Source organism: Hakea prostrata, chromosome 3, assembly GCF_041222555.1.
Source record: "Hakea prostrata isolate BN-2017 chromosome 3, UWA_Hpros_2, whole genome shotgun sequence".
Taxonomy (NCBI): Eukaryota; Viridiplantae; Streptophyta; class Magnoliopsida; order Proteales; family Proteaceae; genus Hakea; species Hakea prostrata.
Window position 1 is genome coordinate 16,892,926 of NC_142602.1, and position 20,643 is coordinate 16,913,568.

The 20,643-nt window shown below is 38.4% G+C and overlaps 1 protein-coding gene across 1 annotated transcript; it reads right to left on the reverse strand.

Moving 5' to 3' along the window:
* Nucleotides 1-1,347: 1,347 nt before the first annotated feature.
* On the reverse strand, nt 1,348-20,633 carry LOC149021252 (putative sodium/metabolite cotransporter BASS2, chloroplastic). Its single transcript, XM_089149511.1, has 7 exons — nt 20,155-20,633; nt 18,707-18,847; nt 4,363-4,518; nt 4,169-4,290; nt 3,916-4,077; nt 2,280-2,340; nt 1,348-2,050 (listed from the first exon to the last, which is right to left on the reverse strand). Exons 1-7 carry the CDS (start codon nt 20,545-20,547, stop codon nt 1,874-1,876), a joined length of 1,212 nt encoding a protein of 403 aa, XP_089005637.1. The 5' UTR covers nt 20,548-20,633; the 3' UTR covers nt 1,348-1,873.
* Nucleotides 20,634-20,643: the final 10 nt, after the last annotated feature.

Sequence of the window (20,643 nt, forward strand, 5' to 3'; positions counted from 1 at the left end):
AAATAGGGCACGTGCACATTTCAAATGACTCTTCGGTTTCTCTTCTTTCATTCATGATTCATTCATGCAACCTTCGTGTCCGCTTTCAGGGGAAAAGCGAGAACTCCTTAAAAGAGACAGAGAAAATACGGATTTCCTACACTAACGCCTACTTATTGACTCACCTACTACCCATTAGTTTGCGTTACTACTCTACTCGCTATACACGAGTCAAGAGCCACTCCGCCATTCCTCCTCTCTTCCGTGCTCTCTATCAGATGGTGGGCCCTGCCCCGTACGTCATTTCCTTCTTCATACACGAGGTAACTGTGTGTAGTAATGGTAGTTTCAGCTTTCACTGACTTCTCAATTCTCACTTCGCTCAGGCTGATGTGGAAGTCCGCTGAGTTAAACTCTCCCCTCAAAGAATAAAGAATACTAAAGGTCTCCATCGATAGGGGTGTCTCATGTCTGGTCTTAATTGGTCCAGCCCCCACCTAAAATCTAGGACTTTACTTAATGCGCAAGACCGTCAAGCCATACACTATGAGCCGTCAGCTCAAAATTTTGGCCTGGACCATTGAAATTCTATGGTCGAGATTTAATTTCGACCGAGATTTTGAATCTGACGGTCTGAAATCTCAATTAATGAGCATGACTCAAGCAATTTCGCAAAACTTGGCTTTATATTTTTAACTTAAAAGTACAGGTTTGGATTACAAAGTAATTGACCCCGGTAGGGTCAGTTAGGGCTCAGGTTTAGCGCTCGAGCCCATTCAACCCGGCCTTAGCTGACGCTACGTTAATTCAATCAAATTACAATTATATAAAAATTAAATTTGAATAATTATTTAACCAAGTATCTAAGTAACAATTTCAATCGATGAGCTTAGCTGGTTAAAACGAACATTTCATAATTAAGATAAGAGATCAACAATTCAAATCTCCTTTATTTATGTCACTCAGGTTTTCCAGATCAAAACAATGGCTACTCGGGTAGGATTTGGGTTCAAAATTCCCAAATATTGACAGGATTGGGTAGGGTTTGGGTTTGGGATTTTCGGTCCCTAGGGTTTAGGGCCTTAGGCTAGCCCGACCCGATGACACAATGACACCCCTATGACAGTCAGTCAGTTGGATTGGGTTGAGTTGCTTTCACGATTGGTTTAATTGTGGGTCTGCTGTACACACATTAAATATGAGTTTTCACCTGTTATATTCTTGAATCACATCCCAAGATGGTTACTAGATATATTGTAAGAAATGTAAATTGATTTGGGTTTGATGGACGCACATATCCAACTCATTCACCTCTTCCCTCTGCTATACAATCTTTGTCTTTGAATCTCCCAGCTTGCTCACAGGTGAGCACACCATAATCATTGGCGGAGCGTATATTTATTGTTAGCCATAAACATCAATTTTATGGGGTGGTGCTCATGGACGGGTTGGTGAGTGAGGAATATTGTAACCCATACAACCTTCTCTGGTACTCAGAGATCTTGTTTCCTCCTTTATTTGGTTTCTGATTTGTATCTTCCCTACTTCAATCAGAGCATTAATTTTCTTATCTGACGAGAGAGTGAGAAAGAGAGGTAGCCCAGATTCTTATTTAATCATATTGTGTCATGTAATATCTCACTTTCTGATTTATTAAGGTTAAATTGGCAGATTTGAAATTGCCACAGCTACCTAATGTTGCAGAGCAGCCTGAAGCTGGAGAGAGAAACCAAATTGTTTTGCTTGTACACAAACTTACAATTCCCTCCATCACATATCACTCAAAAGTTGAATAAGAGCACCAATGAGAAAACAATTGCAGAGAAGATGATTTATTTGGCCAAGATGAAGATGGTGAGTTTAAGAAAGAACTGCAAAACTTCCTTCACACCTTCTAAACTTTAGGTACTATTCTGGAATCAGGAGGATCAATATATCTCCAAATTAATCCCAGACTGCTACCCATCATGTTCATAATCACAGCTGACATTGCAGCAGGCAAAGCAACCAGTGGAGAGGTGAAATGAGAGGTGGCGAGGACTACACCCAATGACGAATTCTGCATGCCAACCTGAGTACAAGTGTGTAACAATAAAAATAAAATCAACCTCAGACCAATATTCATTGTTCACACTAGCGACCACTGGTAATGTATACAATAATTTTCTAGGAAACTAAAAGATATTGAAGTAAATGTCATATTTCAGATGCTCTTCTCACTGTGTTCTTGAATGGAAATTGACATGATCTGTGTCAAATGAGTCACAAACCAGGCCAAGCTTAATGTTAGCTGTACACACCTCAATTGAAATTGCTCGACGTTGCGATTCTTTAAACCCACAAATATATGCCAAAATATATCTGCAGCATGAAATACATGATTAAATTGTTACTTTATATTATGAACCCAGCAATTAACCAATAGTCTAAAACCTTAAAAGTTGAAAACAAAGAACTGTAAATTCTTCACGGATTAAATTCATATCATATCAAAGCAGCATTACTTATCATCACCATGAGTGCACATTTAAGTTTACAAGATTTTCTTTCATGAGCATACACCAGGTTCATTGAGATGTGATGCATAGATTGTGCACAACAGAGCCATAGAGTGGGGAGACGGCAATAAAGTTCCAATGACAGAGAGTTAGAAACTATCAGTTAAACAGAACCAGGCGATGAGGAATGTAGAGACCAAAGTTCTGATTTTCTTTGTTGAGCATGCACATGGTTTATCAGGTGACATCAATTTAGCATTATCCTAACGAAATAGGGTTGGGTAAGCAGATCCTTTAACACAAATTTAACATGGTTTATCAGGATCAATCCTAAGTAATGCACATAAAAGCCATGGGTGGGGAATGAGATAAAATTTCCACAACTTGGAGATCAGAACTTGGTATTGTCAATTATACAGGATCCACAGGAAGAGGAACAGACACAGCAGTTCGCGTTTTGTGTTCCAGAGGCGGAATTCTATAGTAATTAACTAATTATGAGAGATTACCTTTGTCGTGTTGATGACATGTATGGGGGATTAGCATTTAGCAATAGCATTCCTCAACCATGATACCAACAGATACCATTTGGATATGTGCAACAAATTGAGCACTCACTAGGCTAGTTTATAAGGGTAACCTTCCAAAAATATCAACATTTTTTTTTCTCCTTTTGTTTTCTCTTCCAAATGATTTACATTTTTTGATAGGACAGAGACCCAAATATAAATTGAAGGGGTACAGCCCTCCTACTCACAAATTTAATTTAAGGCAATTATAGAAGGTGAAGTGTGCATAAACTACTCTTTTTTTTCCTATTGTCAATATAGGTGAAACTTCAACAGCTACAAGTAGCCCAATTGAGCAGCAACAGTGCAAGAATCTTTCAACAAGGTTGCAATGCCATATGGGGATCTACCTTGAGTCCTAAAGCTTGTCCACTTCCAGCAGTTCTTCCCTTTTGCTTGCAGGAGTGAAACTCCATGCATATTTTTCCAACAGAGACAAAGGATAATGGATGAGGGCCACAGTCAAGGAAAGTGGAAACTTACGGTTTCCAGTGTAACATTGCTGATCCTTCTCCATCCGATATATGAAGTGAATGGGTGTAGTGTGCACTTTACTCAGGAGCTCAATGAAGCAACTCTAGAGAGTGCAAGGACGCTATAATAAGCAAGCAATGAATGAGCTTCATAGCAGACTACATGAGACTGTATAATTAACACTTCCACAAATCGGAGATAAACTATGACTTCATATTTCAGATAAACAGTCTCAAATCTTTCTAATTAAATTCAGGGTCATCAATCATCACTTGTGCAAAATCAAGAGCTCTAGTTTTACCTGTGGTGAGTCCTGTACTGTGCCATGACTCAAATGTAAATCACAAAGCTGGTATTAACGGTTCAAATCATGGAAAGAAAAAGGTATATCTTACCCCACACAGAAGCCTCCAAAATGCAGTAGCAGCACAGAAAATATTACAACACCGAACTCTCCAGATAGTATTTCTTGAATGTAAAGCAGTGGAGACAGATCCGAGGGCCAAGAAGCAGTCAGTACGGTTGATTTGAGGTGAACAACATTTTCTGAAAATACACTGAGGAAGAGCAATCCCCAAAAAAATCATCTATAGTGTACTAAGAGTCATAATCATAAAAATTATGAAGCTAATTTTCTTTAACACAGACCTGCAAGCAAGCAACGATGAAGCTAAAACAGCAACGAGTGGTGCAAAAGGTGTAAGAAAATCTACAGCAGCTGGAAAGGAGCTCTGCATATAAGAACCTAGCAGAATTGGAGCAACAACAACCTGTAGAAGTAGGGGCAATTAGGAAAAAAAGTATAATGAATAAAATTGACAAGTTCTCAAAATTCAATTCACCTGCAGGGTGCTGATGGAAAGCTTGATGGCATCAACAGGAACATAAGTCCCTGCTAGAACCTTGGTCAAGAGAGGAGTGAGAACTACTGCTCCAAGTGTGGAACAAACAGTCATTACAATGGATAGTGGAACATCCCCTTGAGCAATTAATGTTACCTGTAACACTACAACAAAGAAAAAGAAAAAGAAATGTAAAACATAGCAAGAATAGCATCTCATCTTCAAGATTTTATACGTACAATTGATTTGCATTTTTCTTTAGGAAGACCTAAAAGAGAAAGATATACAAAGCAGATGCTAGATTTCAGTGAACTGTTCCCAGGAGCTTTGTCATCATAACAAACAAACATGTCTCTTCTTCAACACCCCACCCCCCCCCCCCCAAAAAAAAAAAACCCCACCAACACGAAAGAAAAAAAAAAAAAAAAAAAAATAAAGAGCATTGAGTACTAGAAGAAACGCAAACATACCTAATAAGATCAAGCGAATACCCCAAATTGTTATCACTTCATTCCCATCTTTCTAAACATAAACAAACAATTGAAAAGATACTTCAGAGTCTGAGGTCTCAAATGTCCTATATATGGTGTGGAGCATGGAAGGTTTTGATAATTTTGTTTCCAGAGGTGATGCAGCCTTGGAATGCAATCCAAGCAAGGCAGCAAACAACCAGGATCTTGGAAACAGAACCAGCTAATGGAAATTTTGAATGGCACTGTGAGTGATGCTTTAGGGTGCTCTAGGTGTATCTTGGCGCCGTGACTTGGGTAGGATTGATAAACAAGAGTCTAGAAATGACTGAAGTTCGGAAAGTTTTGGGTAAGATTGACTCCTGCAGGGTTGGTTTAGTGATTTCTAGGTCAATGGATCTGAGGGTTCCAACTGGACTGGGATTGAGATCAAGTGGAACAAAGATCCTGCTGCTATGTTTGACAGAAGGAAATAACTTTCCAAGGGCTAGATCTAGAGTTATTAGAGTTTGAAGTTTCAAGATAAAGTGGAATGTCGATGGTATACTCAATCAAGTACAATCAGGATGGCTCTATTGAATGTCTCAATACCTGGTTGGTAAATGTTAGAAAACAAGCTTTAAACAATCAAAATAGCAGTTGAACTTGAACAAAGAAAAGAGAGAAGAAGAAGAAGAAGAAGAAAGAAGAAAGATGAAGAACCAGTAGAAAAGACCTGTGATTTTTAGCTAAAGAGTCTAGAATCACAGAGCACTTTTATTTATAGCTTCTAATGAATCTAATAAATCTTAAGAGACAAGTAATTGTCCTCTAGAAAAAAAAAAACAAAATATTACAGCTTTAGTAACTTCCTAACTCCTAAAATAGAAAGTTCTGAAAATAGAAACTACCACCAAAATAGAAACTATGCTTTCTAAAAACTCCCAAAACTTATGTAGCAAGACTCCCACATTAGAAATAGAAAATATAATAAAAACAATAGCATAATATTGTTCACGTGAACAGTAAAACTCCCAAATTTACGTATACTTCAACACTCCCCCTTAAGTTGGAGCATACAAATCTCCCATGCCCAGCTTGCAACAGATAGACTGAAAACTTGGTCTGAACAGAGCTTTGGTGAACAAATCAGTTAGTTGGTCAGTAGAGCTCACAAAAGGAGTTGTTATAAGCTTCTTCTTCACTGCATCACGCACAAAGTGACAATCTACCTCTATATGCTTCGTTCTCTCATGGAACACTGGATTACTAGCAATGTAAATGGCTGCCTGATTATCACAAAACATTTTCATAGGGGTAGAAACTAGAAATCCTATTTCCTCTAACAATGAACGAAGCCACATCAATTCAGCAGCGGTGTGGGCCATAGCCCTATACTCAGCTTCAACACTAGATCGAGCAATGGTGGATTGTTTCTTACTCTTCCAAGTCACAAGATTTCCACCAAGAAAAGTACAATAACCTGTGGTTGACCGGCGATCAATGACGGATCCAGCCCAATCTGCATCAGAAAAGGCAACCAAGTCCATACTCCGATTTGGTCGATAGATGAGCCCTTTTCCGGGCGCACTGTTGAGGTACCGAAGCACTCTCATCGCTGCGTCCCAATGAGCCTTCCTAGGAGACTGCATAAACTGACTCAACAAACCAACAGAATAAGAAATATCAGGACGAGTAACAGTAAGATAAATAAGTTTCCCAATAAGACTCCTGTAACGATGGACATCATCTAACAAGTCACCATCATCACGTCCTACCTTCAACTGAGGATCCATGGGAATGTCGCTAGGTTTAGAAGCAAGCATGCCAATCTCAGGCAAAAGATCTTAACACATACTTTCTTTGTGACAAACTTACTCCTTGTTTACTGTGGATCACTTCAATCCCCAATAAATATTGTAGATCACCTAAATCTTTGGTTTGGAAAGATTTTTGTAAGTGTGCCTTAACTGTATGGATTGCATCAACATCATTGCCTGAAAGAACAATATCATCAACATAAACTGCCATAATGACAACACAATCACCCTGCCATCTAACAAACATAGAGTGATCAGAATAACACTGTACAAAACCAAAAGACTCCACAGTCTTGCTAAATTTCCCAAACCAAGCCCGTGGAGACTGTTTGAGTCCATAAATCACTTTATGAAGCCTGCAAACACGAACACTGTCCTCCCCCTGAGCAACATACCCTGGAGGTTGCTCCACGTAAACTTCTTCATGAAGATCACCATATAAGAATGCATTTTTTTATGTCAAGCTGAAAAAGAGTCCAATCATAATTCACAGCCAAAGATATCAAGACACGGACAGAATTAAGTCTTGCCACAGGAGAAAAAGTTTCAAAATAATCTACACCATATGTTTGTGTATAACCCTTAGCCACAAAGTGGGTCTTAAGCCTGTCAACCGTACCATCAGAATGGTACTTAATAGTATACACCCACCGACAGTGGACCACATCTTTCCCAGGAGGTAAGTTGACTAAAGACCATGTATGACGAGAATGTAAAGCATCCATTTCCACATCCATAGCGGCTTTTCAGCCATGAATTTTAAGAGCTTCGGTATGATGGGTTGGAATATGAACGGCAGACATAGACAAAGCAAGGCAACGAAAGCTAGGAGGGAGATGAGAGGTAGAAACAAAATTGGAAACAGGATAAACAATGTTAGAGTGTAAAGTGCCAGTATGAGTACCTTTCCTTAAAGCAATTGGTAAGTCATCTGAAAGCGGAGGGGGATCTCCATTAGAAGAATCCGCCGGTGGAGAGGATGAATAAGGAACATCCATACGGCCAGCTTCAGGCTCCACTAAAGGAGAGCCGCTAATATTGTTAAGAGGAACTCTACTATCCACAATATGTTCTAGCAACTTATGTCTTCGCTAATAAACCTGTAAAGGAACATTGCTAGTGGAAGGAACTAAAGAGGGAATAGGAGGAGTATCATCCAAAGCACAGTTTTCAACAAACACAGATGGACTAAGATAATAAGGAGTGTCTTCAAAAAAGGTCACATCCGCACTTGTAAATTGTTTGCGAGGAACCGGATCATAACAACGAAAACCTTTTTGAGTTCGTGAGTAACCAAGAAAAATACACTTAATAGAACGGGGGAAAAGTTTATCCAAAGGACGTGGTATGTGAACAAAACACACACAACCAAAAATTTTGGGTGGAAATGAAAACGGTTATCTATTGGGAAAAACAATTGAAAAAGGAGATTTTTCAGAAAGCAAAGGCATAGGCATGCGGTTAATTAAATGACCAGCAGTCAAAATTGCATCACACCAGTAACTCTTTGGAGCATTCATCTGAATCAAAATAGAGCGTGTAACCTCCAAGAGGTGACGATTTTTGCGTTCAGCCACTCCATTTTGTTGGGGAGTGAATGAACAACTGGTTTGATGAATCATTCCAAGAGAATCACACAAGTTAGATATATCATGTTGCACATATTCTAAAGCATTATCAGACCGAAAAATTTTAATAGGAAGAGAAAATTGAGTCCGAATTTAATGAATAAAACTTTTAAATGTAGTTAAGAACTCTGTCCGATCCTTTAAAAGATACAACCATGTAAGACGGGAGAAATCGTTCACAAAAGTAACAAAATATCGAAAACCATGCCTATTACTAATTCTACAAGGGCCCCAAATATCGGAATGAACAAGAGAAAATAAGGACTCACTACGAGAGATAGAGCGTGGAGGATAGGTGGCACGATGATGCTTCCCTAACTCACACGCTTCACAATTTAATCTAGACACTGATTTAAAAGAAGGAAATAAAATTTTTAATCTAGGTAAAGACAGATGGCCTAAACGATAGTGCCACTGGAGAGCATCTACACAATCATCAGAAAGAGCCGCAATAGGGGTTGCATAGTCCACATAGTAGAGTCCGTTCCTTTCACACCCTCCACCAATCGTCTTCCTCGTGTGAAGGTCCTGGAAAACACAATAAGTGGGAGTAAAAGTCACAGAGCATTTTAGTGCTTTAGTTAATTGACTAACAGATAATAAGTTAAAAGGAAAGTTAGCAACATGAAATACGGATGATAAAGTAAGAGAAGGTGTAGGAGAAACACTTCCAGAGCCTAGAATAGGTGTGGAAGTCCCATTAGCTATGACAACAGAATTTTTAGTGGTAGATTTAGAAAAAGAGCTAAAAAGTGATGACTTACTAGTCATATGGGAAGAGGTCCCTGAATCGATGATCCAATGGGTGGGAGTAGAAGTGAGAAGTGCTGTGTTACCTGCATGAGAAAGTGTGGCAGCAGAAGTACTAGTGGATGTGGAAGCGCCAGTTTCAATATTTTGCAATCGGCGAAGGATTTGGCTTACATCATCTCTTAGAGTCTTAGACAAGTCCCCTAAAGTAGATCCAGAACCACTATCGTTGTTTGCTACAGTATCCGTACCACCATCAGAAACGGCATGATTGGCAAGGGCTCGGCCCACTCTGGTTTTCCATCTTTGGCCCAACAAGCTTCCACTAAGTGCCCTGTTTTACCGCAATGAGTACAAAGTCGAGATGTCTTATCAGACAGTTGAACACCACGACCTCCAGAAGACCTACTAACTCCCCCTGAACCATGACCACGTCCCCTTCCATAAGAGGTAGTGAAGGCTGAATTTTCTCCTTTAGAATTTTTTTTAGAGAACTCCTTCAAGCAAGGCAATACGTTGAAGTCTATAATATGCTTCACTAAGATTAGGGACATGCTCACTAGCAAGAAGATGTCCTTTGACAGATTTCAGTTCAGGGTTCAATCCTACAAGAAACTTAGACACAAAAAATTCATTCCGTTGGGCCTTAAGCTTCTCTATATCAGTGGTGAGAGGTTGAAAGACATTCAACTCCTCCATCATGCCTTTAAAGGAGTTGTAATAATCCTGCAGAGACTTGTTAGCTTGCTGAAATTGAAATAGTTTTTCATAAATACTAAAAATCCGAGTCATATTTTTAGCTTGGGAATAAGTCTCTTGCAAATCATCCCATATTCCCTTTGCAGTCTTATGGAATATAACATTCGCTGCAATATCAGGTTCCATACTATTCCACTTCCAAATTTTGATGATTGCATCATCTTGGATCCAACTAAAATAAGATTTGTCAGTCTCACCATGAGGTTCATCCTCAATGAACTTAAGCTTACCTTTTGCAAGTATGTACACCCGAACCGCTTGTGACCACAACAAGTAATTAGAACTACCTTTGAGCTTGATAGATGTAATTTGAACGTTTACATGATCTCCTTGAGATCCTTTTGATTCAGCCGTACTCATGATTGAGTCACGTGTAAGTGAAGACATTAAACTGAGGTAGATATCACTCAAATCAATTTTCCAAAACTTGAAGTAGAAAGAACACAAAAAAAATTCTGCAACCTTAGGACAGAATAGGAAAAAAAAAAAAGGTAACAAAGGTATTCAAGTTCTGGAACGTGTAAGAGTAAGGTAATAGGTAGAGAAGATCAGTTCACATGAATATCTGATCTAATAGTCCATAATATACAGCATTAGGTGGCTGCACACCAAGGAAACAGAATAAAGAAAAAAAGAATTTCAGAAGAGAATATTGAGAACAACACTATTTTGATTCAAAAAAGTCTGATGCCATGTTAGAAAACAAGCTTTAAACAATCAAAATAGCAGTTGAACTTGAACAGAGAAAAGAGAGAAGAAGAAGAAGAGAAGAGAGATGAAGAACCAGTAGAAAAGACCTGTGATTCTTAGCTAAAGAGTCTAGAATCACAGAGCACTTTTATTTATAGCTTCTAATGAATCTAATACAACTTGAGAGACAAGTAATTATCCTCTAGAATAAGGAAACAAAATATTACAGCTTTAGTAATTTCCTGACTCCTAAAATAGAAAGTTCTGAAAATAGAAACTACCACCAAAATATAAACTATGCTTTCTAAAAACTCCCAAAACTTATGTAGCAAGATTCCCACATTAGAAATAGAAAATATAATCAAAACAATAGCATAATACTGTTCACGTGAACAGTAAAAGCTGTTTTTACTGTTCATGCGAACAATAACGTGAACAGTAAAACTCCCAAATTTACGTATACTTCAACACATATCAATTCAGCTGCAGTTTGAGCCATAAATCCCATGTTCAGCCCTGGAGCTGAACCTAGCCATAATTATTTACTTATAGCTTCTCTAGGTGACTAAATTACCACCAATAAGCATGCAGTACCCTGTGGTAGCAGCATCAAAAACAGCCCAGTCATTATTAGAAAAATATACCAAATAAAAACCATAATGCTGATGATAAATCAACGCTTTTCCTGGAGCGCCTGATAGCTATTTCAAGACACTATAAGCTGCTTCACAGTGAACCTTCATCAGTGATTGCATAAGCCTTCTTGCAACACCAACAATAAACACAATGTCTAGTCAAGTTATAGTGAGATGGATAAGCTTCACATCAGGTCTCCTATATGGGTGTTGATGTCACAAAGATGTAGATGCATATGAGTATCAACTGCCTTGGGTTTAAGTTTACATTTTTCAGTCAAAAGGACTCATACATACTTTCCTTTATGATAGATTCTTGTCTTACTCCATACAATTCAATGCCAAAAAATACTTGAGAGTCCCCAAGTCTTCCAACTGAAACTGCCTGTGAAAGTATGACTTTACTTACTGCAGTTCTGGATGCATCATGCATCATTTTTAGATATCACAATACCATCCACATAGACAAGAAGGACAATCATCCCTAAGCCTTGGCTCCGGACTCTGGATAACATTGGGAAAATGGAGCTGAATTTGTCAATCAATGCTCTAGGTGGCATTTAACCAGAAGATTTTTTTTGTAAAGCTTGCATTTTCCCAATGTTATCCAAAAACATTGTAAAGGATGCAAGCTTTACAAAAAAATCTTCCCAATCACAAGTTTGCTCCATAGGTAAAGGATGCAAGCTTTACAAAAAAATCACAAGTTTGCTCCATAGAGATGTTTGCCCCCCCCCCCCCAGCGAATAACATAATCACAAGTTTGCTCCATAGAGACCCTCCCCCTCCTGTAGGACACCATGGGAAAATATATTTCTGATGTCCATCTGATAGAAAAGCCAGTCTAGATTCATAGCCAATGATATTAGTACACAGACAACAAGAGATAATCTTTTAAAATATTCCAAAGTAAACGTTAAGAGTATCCCTTTTTTACTGTTGAAGTATACGTAAATTTGGGAGTTTTACTGTTCACGTTACTATTCACGTGAACATTATTATGCTATTGTTTTTATTATATTTTCTATTTTTAATGTGGGAGTCTTCCTACATAAGTTTTGGGAGTTTTTAGAAAGCATAATTTCTATTTTGGTGGTAGTTTCTATTTTCAGAACTTTCTATTTTAGGAGTCAGGAAATTACTAAAGCTGTAATATTTTGTTTCCTTCTTCTAGAGGATAATTACTTGTCTCTCAAGTTGTATTAGATTCATTAGAAGCTATAAATAAAAGTGCTCTGTGATTCTAGACTCTTTAACTAAGAATCACAGGTCTTTTCTACTGGTTCTTCATCTCTCTTTTCTTCTTCTTCTTCTCTCTTTTCTCTGTTCAAGTTCAACTGCTATTTTGATTGTTTAAAGCTTGTTTTCTAACATGTCATCAGACTTTTTTGAATCAAAATAGTGTTGTTCTCAATATTCTCTTCTGAAATTCTTTTTTTCTTTCTTCTGTTTCCTTGGTGTGCAGCCACCTAATGCTGTATATTATGGACTATTAGATCAGATATTCATGTGAACTGATCTTCTCTACCTATTACCTTACTCTTACACGTTCCAGAACTTAAATACCTTTGTTACCTATTTTTTTTCTCCTATTCTGTCCTAAGGTTGCAGAATTTTTTTTGTGTTATTTCTACTTCAAGTTTTGGAAAATTGATTTGAGTGATATCTACCTCAGTTTAATGTCTTCACTTACACGTGACTCAATCATGAGTACGGCTGAATCAAAAGGATCTCAAGGAGATCATGTAAACGTTCAAATTACATCTATCAAGCTCAAAGGTAGTTCTAATTACTTGTTGTGGTCACAAGCGGTTCGGGTGTACATACTTGCAAAAGGTAAGCTTAAGTTCATTGAGGATGAACCTCCTGATGAGACTGACAAATCTTATTTTAGTTGGATCCAAGATGATGCAATCATCAAAATTTGGAAGTGGAATAGTATGGAACCTGATATTGCAGCGAATGTTATGTTCCATAAGACTGCAAAGGGAATATGGGATGATTTGCAAGAGACTTATTCCCAAGCTAAAAATATGACTCGGATTTTTAGTATTTATGAAAAACTATTTCAATTTCAGCAAGCTAACAAGTCTCTGCAGGATTATTACAACTCCTTTAAAGGCATGATGGAGGAGTTGAATGTCTTTCAACCTCTCACCATTGATATAGAGAAGCTTAAGGCCCAACGGAATGAATTTTTTGTGTCTAAGTTTCTTGTAGGATTGAACCCTGAACTGAAATCTATCAAAGGACATCTTCTTGCTAATGAGCATGTCCCTAATCTTAGTGAAGCATATTCTAGAGTTCAACGTATTGCCTTGCCTGAAGGGAGTTCTCTAAAAATTCTAAAGGAGAAAATTCAGCCTTCACTACCTTTTATGGAAGGGGATGTGGTCGTGGTTCAAGGGGGAGTTAGTAGGTCTTCTAGAGGTCGTGGTGTTCAACTGTCTGATAAGACATCTCGACTTTGTACTCATTGCGGTAAAACATGGCACTTAGTGGAAGCTTGTTGGGCCAAAGATGGAAAACCAGAGTGGGCCAAGCACCTTGCCAATCATGCCGTTTCTGATGGTGGTACTGATACTGTAGCAAACAGCGATAGTGGTTCTAGATCTTCTTCAGGGGACTTGTCTAAGACTCTAAGAGATGATGTAAGCCAAATCCTTCGCCGATTGCAAAATATTGAAACTGGCGCTTCCACATCCACTAGTACTTCTGTTGCCACACTTTCTTATGTAGGTAACACAACACTTCTCACTTCTACTCCCACCCCTTGGATCATCGATTCAGGGGCCTCTTCCCATATGACTAGTAAGTCATCACTTTTTAGCTTTTTTTCTAAATCTACCACTAAAAATTCTGTTGTCATAGCTAATGGGACTTCCACACCTATTCTAGGCTCTGGAAGTGTTCCTCCTACACCTTCTCTTACTTTATCATCCGTACTTCATGTTGCTAACTTTCCGTTTAACTTATTATCTATTAGTCAATTAACTAAAGCACTAAAATGCTCTGTGACTTTTACTCCCACTTATTGTGTTTTCCAGGACCTTCACACAAGGAAGACGATTGGTGGAGGGTGTGAAAGGAACGGACTCTACTATGTGGACTATGCAACCCCTATTGCGGCTCTTTCTGATGATTGTGTAGATGCTCTCCAGTGGCACTATCGTTTAGGCCATCTGTCTTTACCTAGATTAAAAATTTATTTCCTTCTTTTAAATCAGTGTCTAGATTAAATTGTGAAGCGTGTGAGTTTGGGAAGCATCATCGTGCCACCTATCCTCCACGCTCTATCTCTCGTAGTGAGTCCTTATTTTCTCTTGTTCATTCCGATATTTGGAGCCCTTGTAGAATTAGTAATAGGTATGGTTTTCGATATTTTGTTACTTTTGTGAACGATTTCTCCCGTCTTACATGGTTGTATCTTTTAAAGGATCGGACAGAGTTCTTAACTACATTTAAAAGTTTTATTCATGAAATTCGGACTCAATTTTCTCTTCCTATTAAAATTTTTCGGTCTGATAATGCTTTAGAATATGTGCAACATGATATATCTAACTTGTGTGATTCTCTTGGAATGATTCATCAAACCAGTTGTTCATTCACTCCCCAACAAAATGGAGTGGTTGAACGCAAAAATCGTCACCTCCTGGAGGTTGTACGCGCTATTTTGATTCAGATGAATGTTCCAAAGAGTTACTGGTGTGATGCAATTTTGACTGCTGGTCATTTAATTAACCGCATGCCTATGCCTTTGCTTTCTGAAAAATCTCCTTTTTCAATTGTTTTTCCCAATAGAGAACCGTTTTCAGTTCCACCCAAAAATTTTGGTTGTGTGTGTTTTGTTCACATACCACATCCTTTGGATAAACTTTCCCCCCGTTCTATTAAGTGTATTTTTCTTGGGTACTCACGCACTCAAAAAGGTTTTCGCTGTTATGATCCGGTTCTTCGCAAACAATTTACAAGTGCGGATGTGACCTTTTTTGAAGACACTCCTTATTATCTAAGTCAATCTGTGTCTGTTGAAAACTGTGTTTTGGATGATACTCCTCCTATTCCCTCTTTAGTTCCTTCCACTAGCAATGTTCCTCTACAGGCTTATCAGCGAAGACATAAGTTGCCAGAACATATTGTGGATAGTAGAGTTCCTCCTACAAATATTAGCGGCTCTCCTTTAGTGGAGCCTGAAGCTGGCCCTAAAGATTTTCCTTCTTCATCCTCTCCACCGGCGGGTTCTTCTAGTGGAGATCCCATTATGCCTTCAGATGACTTACCAAATGCTTTAAGGAAAGGTACTCGTACTTGCACTTTACACTCTAACATTGTTTATTCTGTTTCCAATTTTGTTTCTACCTCTCATCTCCCTCCTAGCTTTCGTTGCCTTGCTTTGTCTATGTCTGCCGTTCCAACCCATCATACCGAAGCTCTTAAAATTCCTTGCTGGAAAGCCGCTATGGATGTGGAAATGGATGCTTTACATTCTCGTCATACATGGTCTTTAGTCAACTTACCTCCTGGGAAATATGTGGTCCGCTGTCGGTGGGTGTATACTATTAAGTACCATTCTGATGGTACGGTTGAAAGGCTTAAAGCCCGCTTGATGGCTAAGGGCTATACACAAATATATGGTGTAGATTATTTTGAGACTTTTTCTCCTGTGGCAAGACTTAATTCTGTTCGTGTCTTGATATCTTTGGCTGTGAATTATGATTGGACTCTTTTTCAGCTTGACATAAAAAATGCATTCTTATATGGTGATCTTCATAAAGAAGTTTACATGGAGCAACCCCCGGGGTATGTTGCTCAGGGGGAGGACAATGGTCATGTTTGCAGGCTTCATAAAGTGATTTATGGACTCAAACAGTCTCCACGGGCTTGGTTTGAGAAATTTAGCAAGACTATGGAGTCTTTTGGTTTTGTACAGTGTTATTCTGATCACTCTATGTTTGTTAGACGACAGGGTGATTGTGTTGTCATTATGGCAGTTTATGTTGATGATATTGTCCTTTCAGGCAATGATGTTGATGCAATCCATACAGTTAAGGCACACTTACAAAAATCTTTCCAAACCAAAGATTTAGGTGATGTACAATATTTCTTAGGGATTGAAGTGATCCGCAGTAAAAAAGGAGTAAGTTTGTCACAAAGAAAGTATGTGTTAGATCTTTTGACTGAGATTGGCATGCTTGCTTCTAAACCTAGTGACATTCCCATGGATCCTCAGTTGAAGTTAGGACGTGATGATGGTGATTTGTTAGATGATGTCCATCGTTACAGGAGTCTTATTTATCTTACTGTTACTCGTCCTGATATTTCTTATTCTGTTTGTGTGTTGAGTCAGTTTATGCAGTCTCCTAGGAAGGCTCATTGGGATGCAGCGATAAGAGTGCTTCGGTACCTTAAGAGTGCGCCCGAAAAAGGGTTCATCTATCGACCAAATCAGAGTATGGACTTGGTTGCCTTTTCTAATGCAGATTGGGCTGGATCCGTCATTGATCACCGGTCAACCACAGGTTATTGTACTTTTCTTGGTGGAAATCTTGTGACTTGGAAGAGTAAGAAACAGTCCACCATTGCTCAATCTAGTGCTGAAGCTGAGTATAGGGCTATGGCTCACACCGCTGCTGAATTGATATGGCTTCGTTCATTGTTAGAGGAAATAGGATTTCCAGTTTCTGCCCCTATGAAAATGTTTTGTGATAATCAGGCAGCCACTTACATTGCTAGTAATCCAGTGTTCCATGAAAGAACGAAGCATATAGAGGTAGATTGTCACTTTATGCATGATGCAGTGAAGAAGAAGCTTATAGCAACTCCTTTTGTGAGCTCTACTGACCAACTAGCTGATTTGTTCACCAAAGCTCTATTCAGACCAAGTTTTCAGTCTATCTGTTGCAAGCTGGGCATGGGAGATTGTATGCTCCAGCTTGAGGGGGAGTGTTGAAGTATACGTAAATTTGGGAGTTTTACTGTTCACGTGAACAGTATTATGCTATTGTTTTGATTATATTTTCTATTTCTAATGTGGGAATCTTGCTACATAAGTTTTGGGAGTTTTTAGAAAGCATAGTTTCTATTTTGGTGATAATTTCTATTTTCAGAACTTTTTATTTTAGGAATCAGGAAGTTACTAAAGCTGTAATATTTTGTTTCCTTCTTCTAGAGGACAATTACTTGTCTCTCAAGTTGTATTAGATTCATTAGAAGCTATAAATAAAAGTGCTATGTGATTCTAGACTCTTTAGCTAAGAATCACAGGTATTTTCTACTGGTTCTTCATCTCTCTTCTCTTCTTCTTCTTCTTCTCTCTTTTATCTGTTCATATTCAACTGCTATTTTGATTGTTTAAAGCTTGTTTTCTAACAATATCGTTGAAATCGTTGCTCCAAGAGTTGGTACTCCACTCATCATAGCTGTATGGCACATAGGCATCCCAAGGGGTGATAAAAACTAATGCGATACCAGCTAGGCAACAAGGCAACATTGGACACTAGGCGCCACTGTAGTCTGTAGCACATGAATGTCTAGTTGGTACCTTGACCACTTTGCTGGTCACTCCCCAAAAAAGATGATATGCGAGAACCAGGCAGCTGTAATCAGGTGCTTCATGAGAAAACCAAGCACATTGAAGTTAATTGTCATTTTGTATGTAATGTCATCATGAACAAGCTGATTGTTGCACCATTTGTTTTTTCTGCTGATCAACTTGGTGATGTCTTTACCATGCCTCTGATTGGGCCTGCCTTCTGTAAAGTTCTTTTATAAGCTGGCCATGGATGACTTGAATGCTCCAACTTAAAGAAGAGAGTTAAGTTTACCGTCAGGAGTACAGTTTGTATGTACCATAGTAAGCAGGATAACCCATCATGGGGAGAAGTCTTAGGATGGGGATTTTATTCTTGCAATATTTTGTTTCCTTCTCTAGATAGACAATGTTGTTTACTTTCCTAACAAGATACTTTCCCTGTTAGATTAGGTAACCATTTTCTCTTTATTTTTACTGCAAGGAGGAAGTCCTACTGTTTTGTACTCCTGGTCTCACATACAGGTATATCAACGTAAGGAGGGGACTGCTGCCTATCAACTATCAAGTCTGTTGATTCTCTAGGCAGTCCTCCTTCCTTAAGCTTTCATTTTCTCTGTCTTGGCTGCCAATACTTAGAAATTGATACTGTCACAAGGGTGAAGCTACTTTCATTACAATTCCCCCCCCCCTTTTTTTTGGGGTGTGTGGCAGAGCCTCCATCAATTTTTGCAACTACCATCACTCTCCTCAATTTCCTTCATGAATCAAGCAAGTCTTTTAAGTATTTCATCTTATCAGTAGAAGCTCATGTCATTTCCACACTTCTCCTTCTTTTTTTTTTGGGGGATCGCCATATGTCTTCTCATGTCCACAGAGAAACCAAGATACCAGATGGAAAGTGGACATCGTATTCTTGGCTTCAAATGAATAGTCATTTGATCCAATTAAAATATGCAGCATTTTCCAAAAGCAAATGGACATTTGGCACTTCACATTCTTGTAAATTCTAAGAGCTATATTTTATAAATCATTAATCAAGGAAAAAATATAGGGATGTGGAAATAAAAGTTACAAATCTTACCACATTGGATGCAGTACCTCCAGGGCAGCAAGCAAGCAAAATCAAGCCCACTGAAATAGAAGGAGGAAGCCCAAGGGATTTACTTATAATCATTCCCAATGATGGCATTATTGTGTACTGAGCAGCACATCCGACTAGTATCTAACCAAGGAATAAACCACAACTTTGTGAGCTAGAAAATGTTAGCATGTAAGGAAGCTTTCATAAGACAGAAATGCCTCCTTGATCTCCAAAGAAACAGACTGACTCACCAACAAAGATTAATGATATCGTCATTGTAATAATTGTAAACATTCCATACATGTCTTAATATTATAACAGGCAGCACATGAGTTTGGCACTTAATTGCTATAGCAGGCTATAGTACTGTGATACCGTCAAAAGTACTCTGGAATTTTATTACAAAGAATAACTTTGAGTTCCGTTCTATAATTATTCAATGATTAAATTGAATATAAAACATGGAATTTTGAGTGTTGATGTCTTGTATTCTGCGGTTTTGAATCGTAGGTTGCCTTCAAAGGGCTTCATCATGAGGAACTATTTTAGGGCCTGTTTGGTTACATGAATCTAGAGATTTCAAATCTCCGATTATCAAGGTAAAAATCTTCAGTCACGTTTTAGTGTAAAAGGTGAATCGTGATTTGGGGGGGTGAAATCCAGAGATTTCAAAAAAGCTATACAATTGTACATTCACAAAAATCATGTCGATCAAATAAATTTTTAGGATGAATTCACATATTTCATTCCACAACCAAACACTTAATTTTATAAATTATAACTCCATAGATTTGAAGTCAGATTTGAATCTCTGTTTTGAAATCCCGCCCAGTAACCCCCTTAGGGCTTGTATAGGGTAATATATTAATTGTATCTATTTAGTTTTCCATCTAAACATTTAGTAATAGAGGTTATTAGGTTACAGGAATTCTTTGTAATGTTTTTCTTCATTGCTAATGAAGACGGCTTTCATATCTCCATGGACATGGGAACATTGTCAAATTAAGTATATATTAGTGGTGTGATTGCTTTGGTTGTTAGGAAATCAAGTTCATCCTAAAGCTATTAATAGTAGGATACAGAAAACAACTTTTACTGTTTCATGCCATCACACCTATTAAAAATAATAATAATAATAAGGAAAACCACTTTCATGCCATTAGGAATTTGGTAAATACAGATCATGAGATAAGATAGACGAATATCTCAAACTGGACAATTCGGTCTTTCGATTCCCAAAAAATATACATCAACTCTTCACCACACAAGTCACAATAAACTGATGAAAGAACAAATTATATCAAACCCATTTCTGAACCCACAAAAGGAATTCAACCTAACTGCAATTCAAGGATTTATACATGAATTACAACAGAGATTCAATCAAAATCAGAAAGAATCCCAGCCAGAAAATACCCAAATAGAGTCGCTTGTGGTTGGAGACTTACTGAAAAGGGCCTCTGGATGAACAAACCGAAAAGGTCCTTCAGCTTCAGGGTGAGACCCATTGCCAGCATAATGAACCCAAGAGAGAAGCTGTAGGAAGCAGGGGCTCTCTCTACAAGCCATGAAAAAGCAGTAGGTTTCACACAAGCAACGATGCCTCCAACGGTCACGTAGACTGGATAAAGACTTGCTGCAGTGTCAAGAACCTTTACCCATCTTGGCTTCTCAGACACAACACAGGGGAGTTCATGTTTTGCATTAAGAGATTTAACAGGAGAGACCTTCCAAACCTTTGTCGGGACAGAGATTGAGAGCCTCCGGGGTGTGAAAATTGAAGGGCTGGGATGGGTTTCTGAGAAAGAAATGAGAGGACGACGGTAGACGGAAAAAGCCATGCTCGCGCCTCGCTCCTCGCTCGACGGAGTGGTGTGAGTGTGAGTGGGCAAGTTTCAGTGCATGATTTCCTCGGGTATATAATGTAATCAACAATC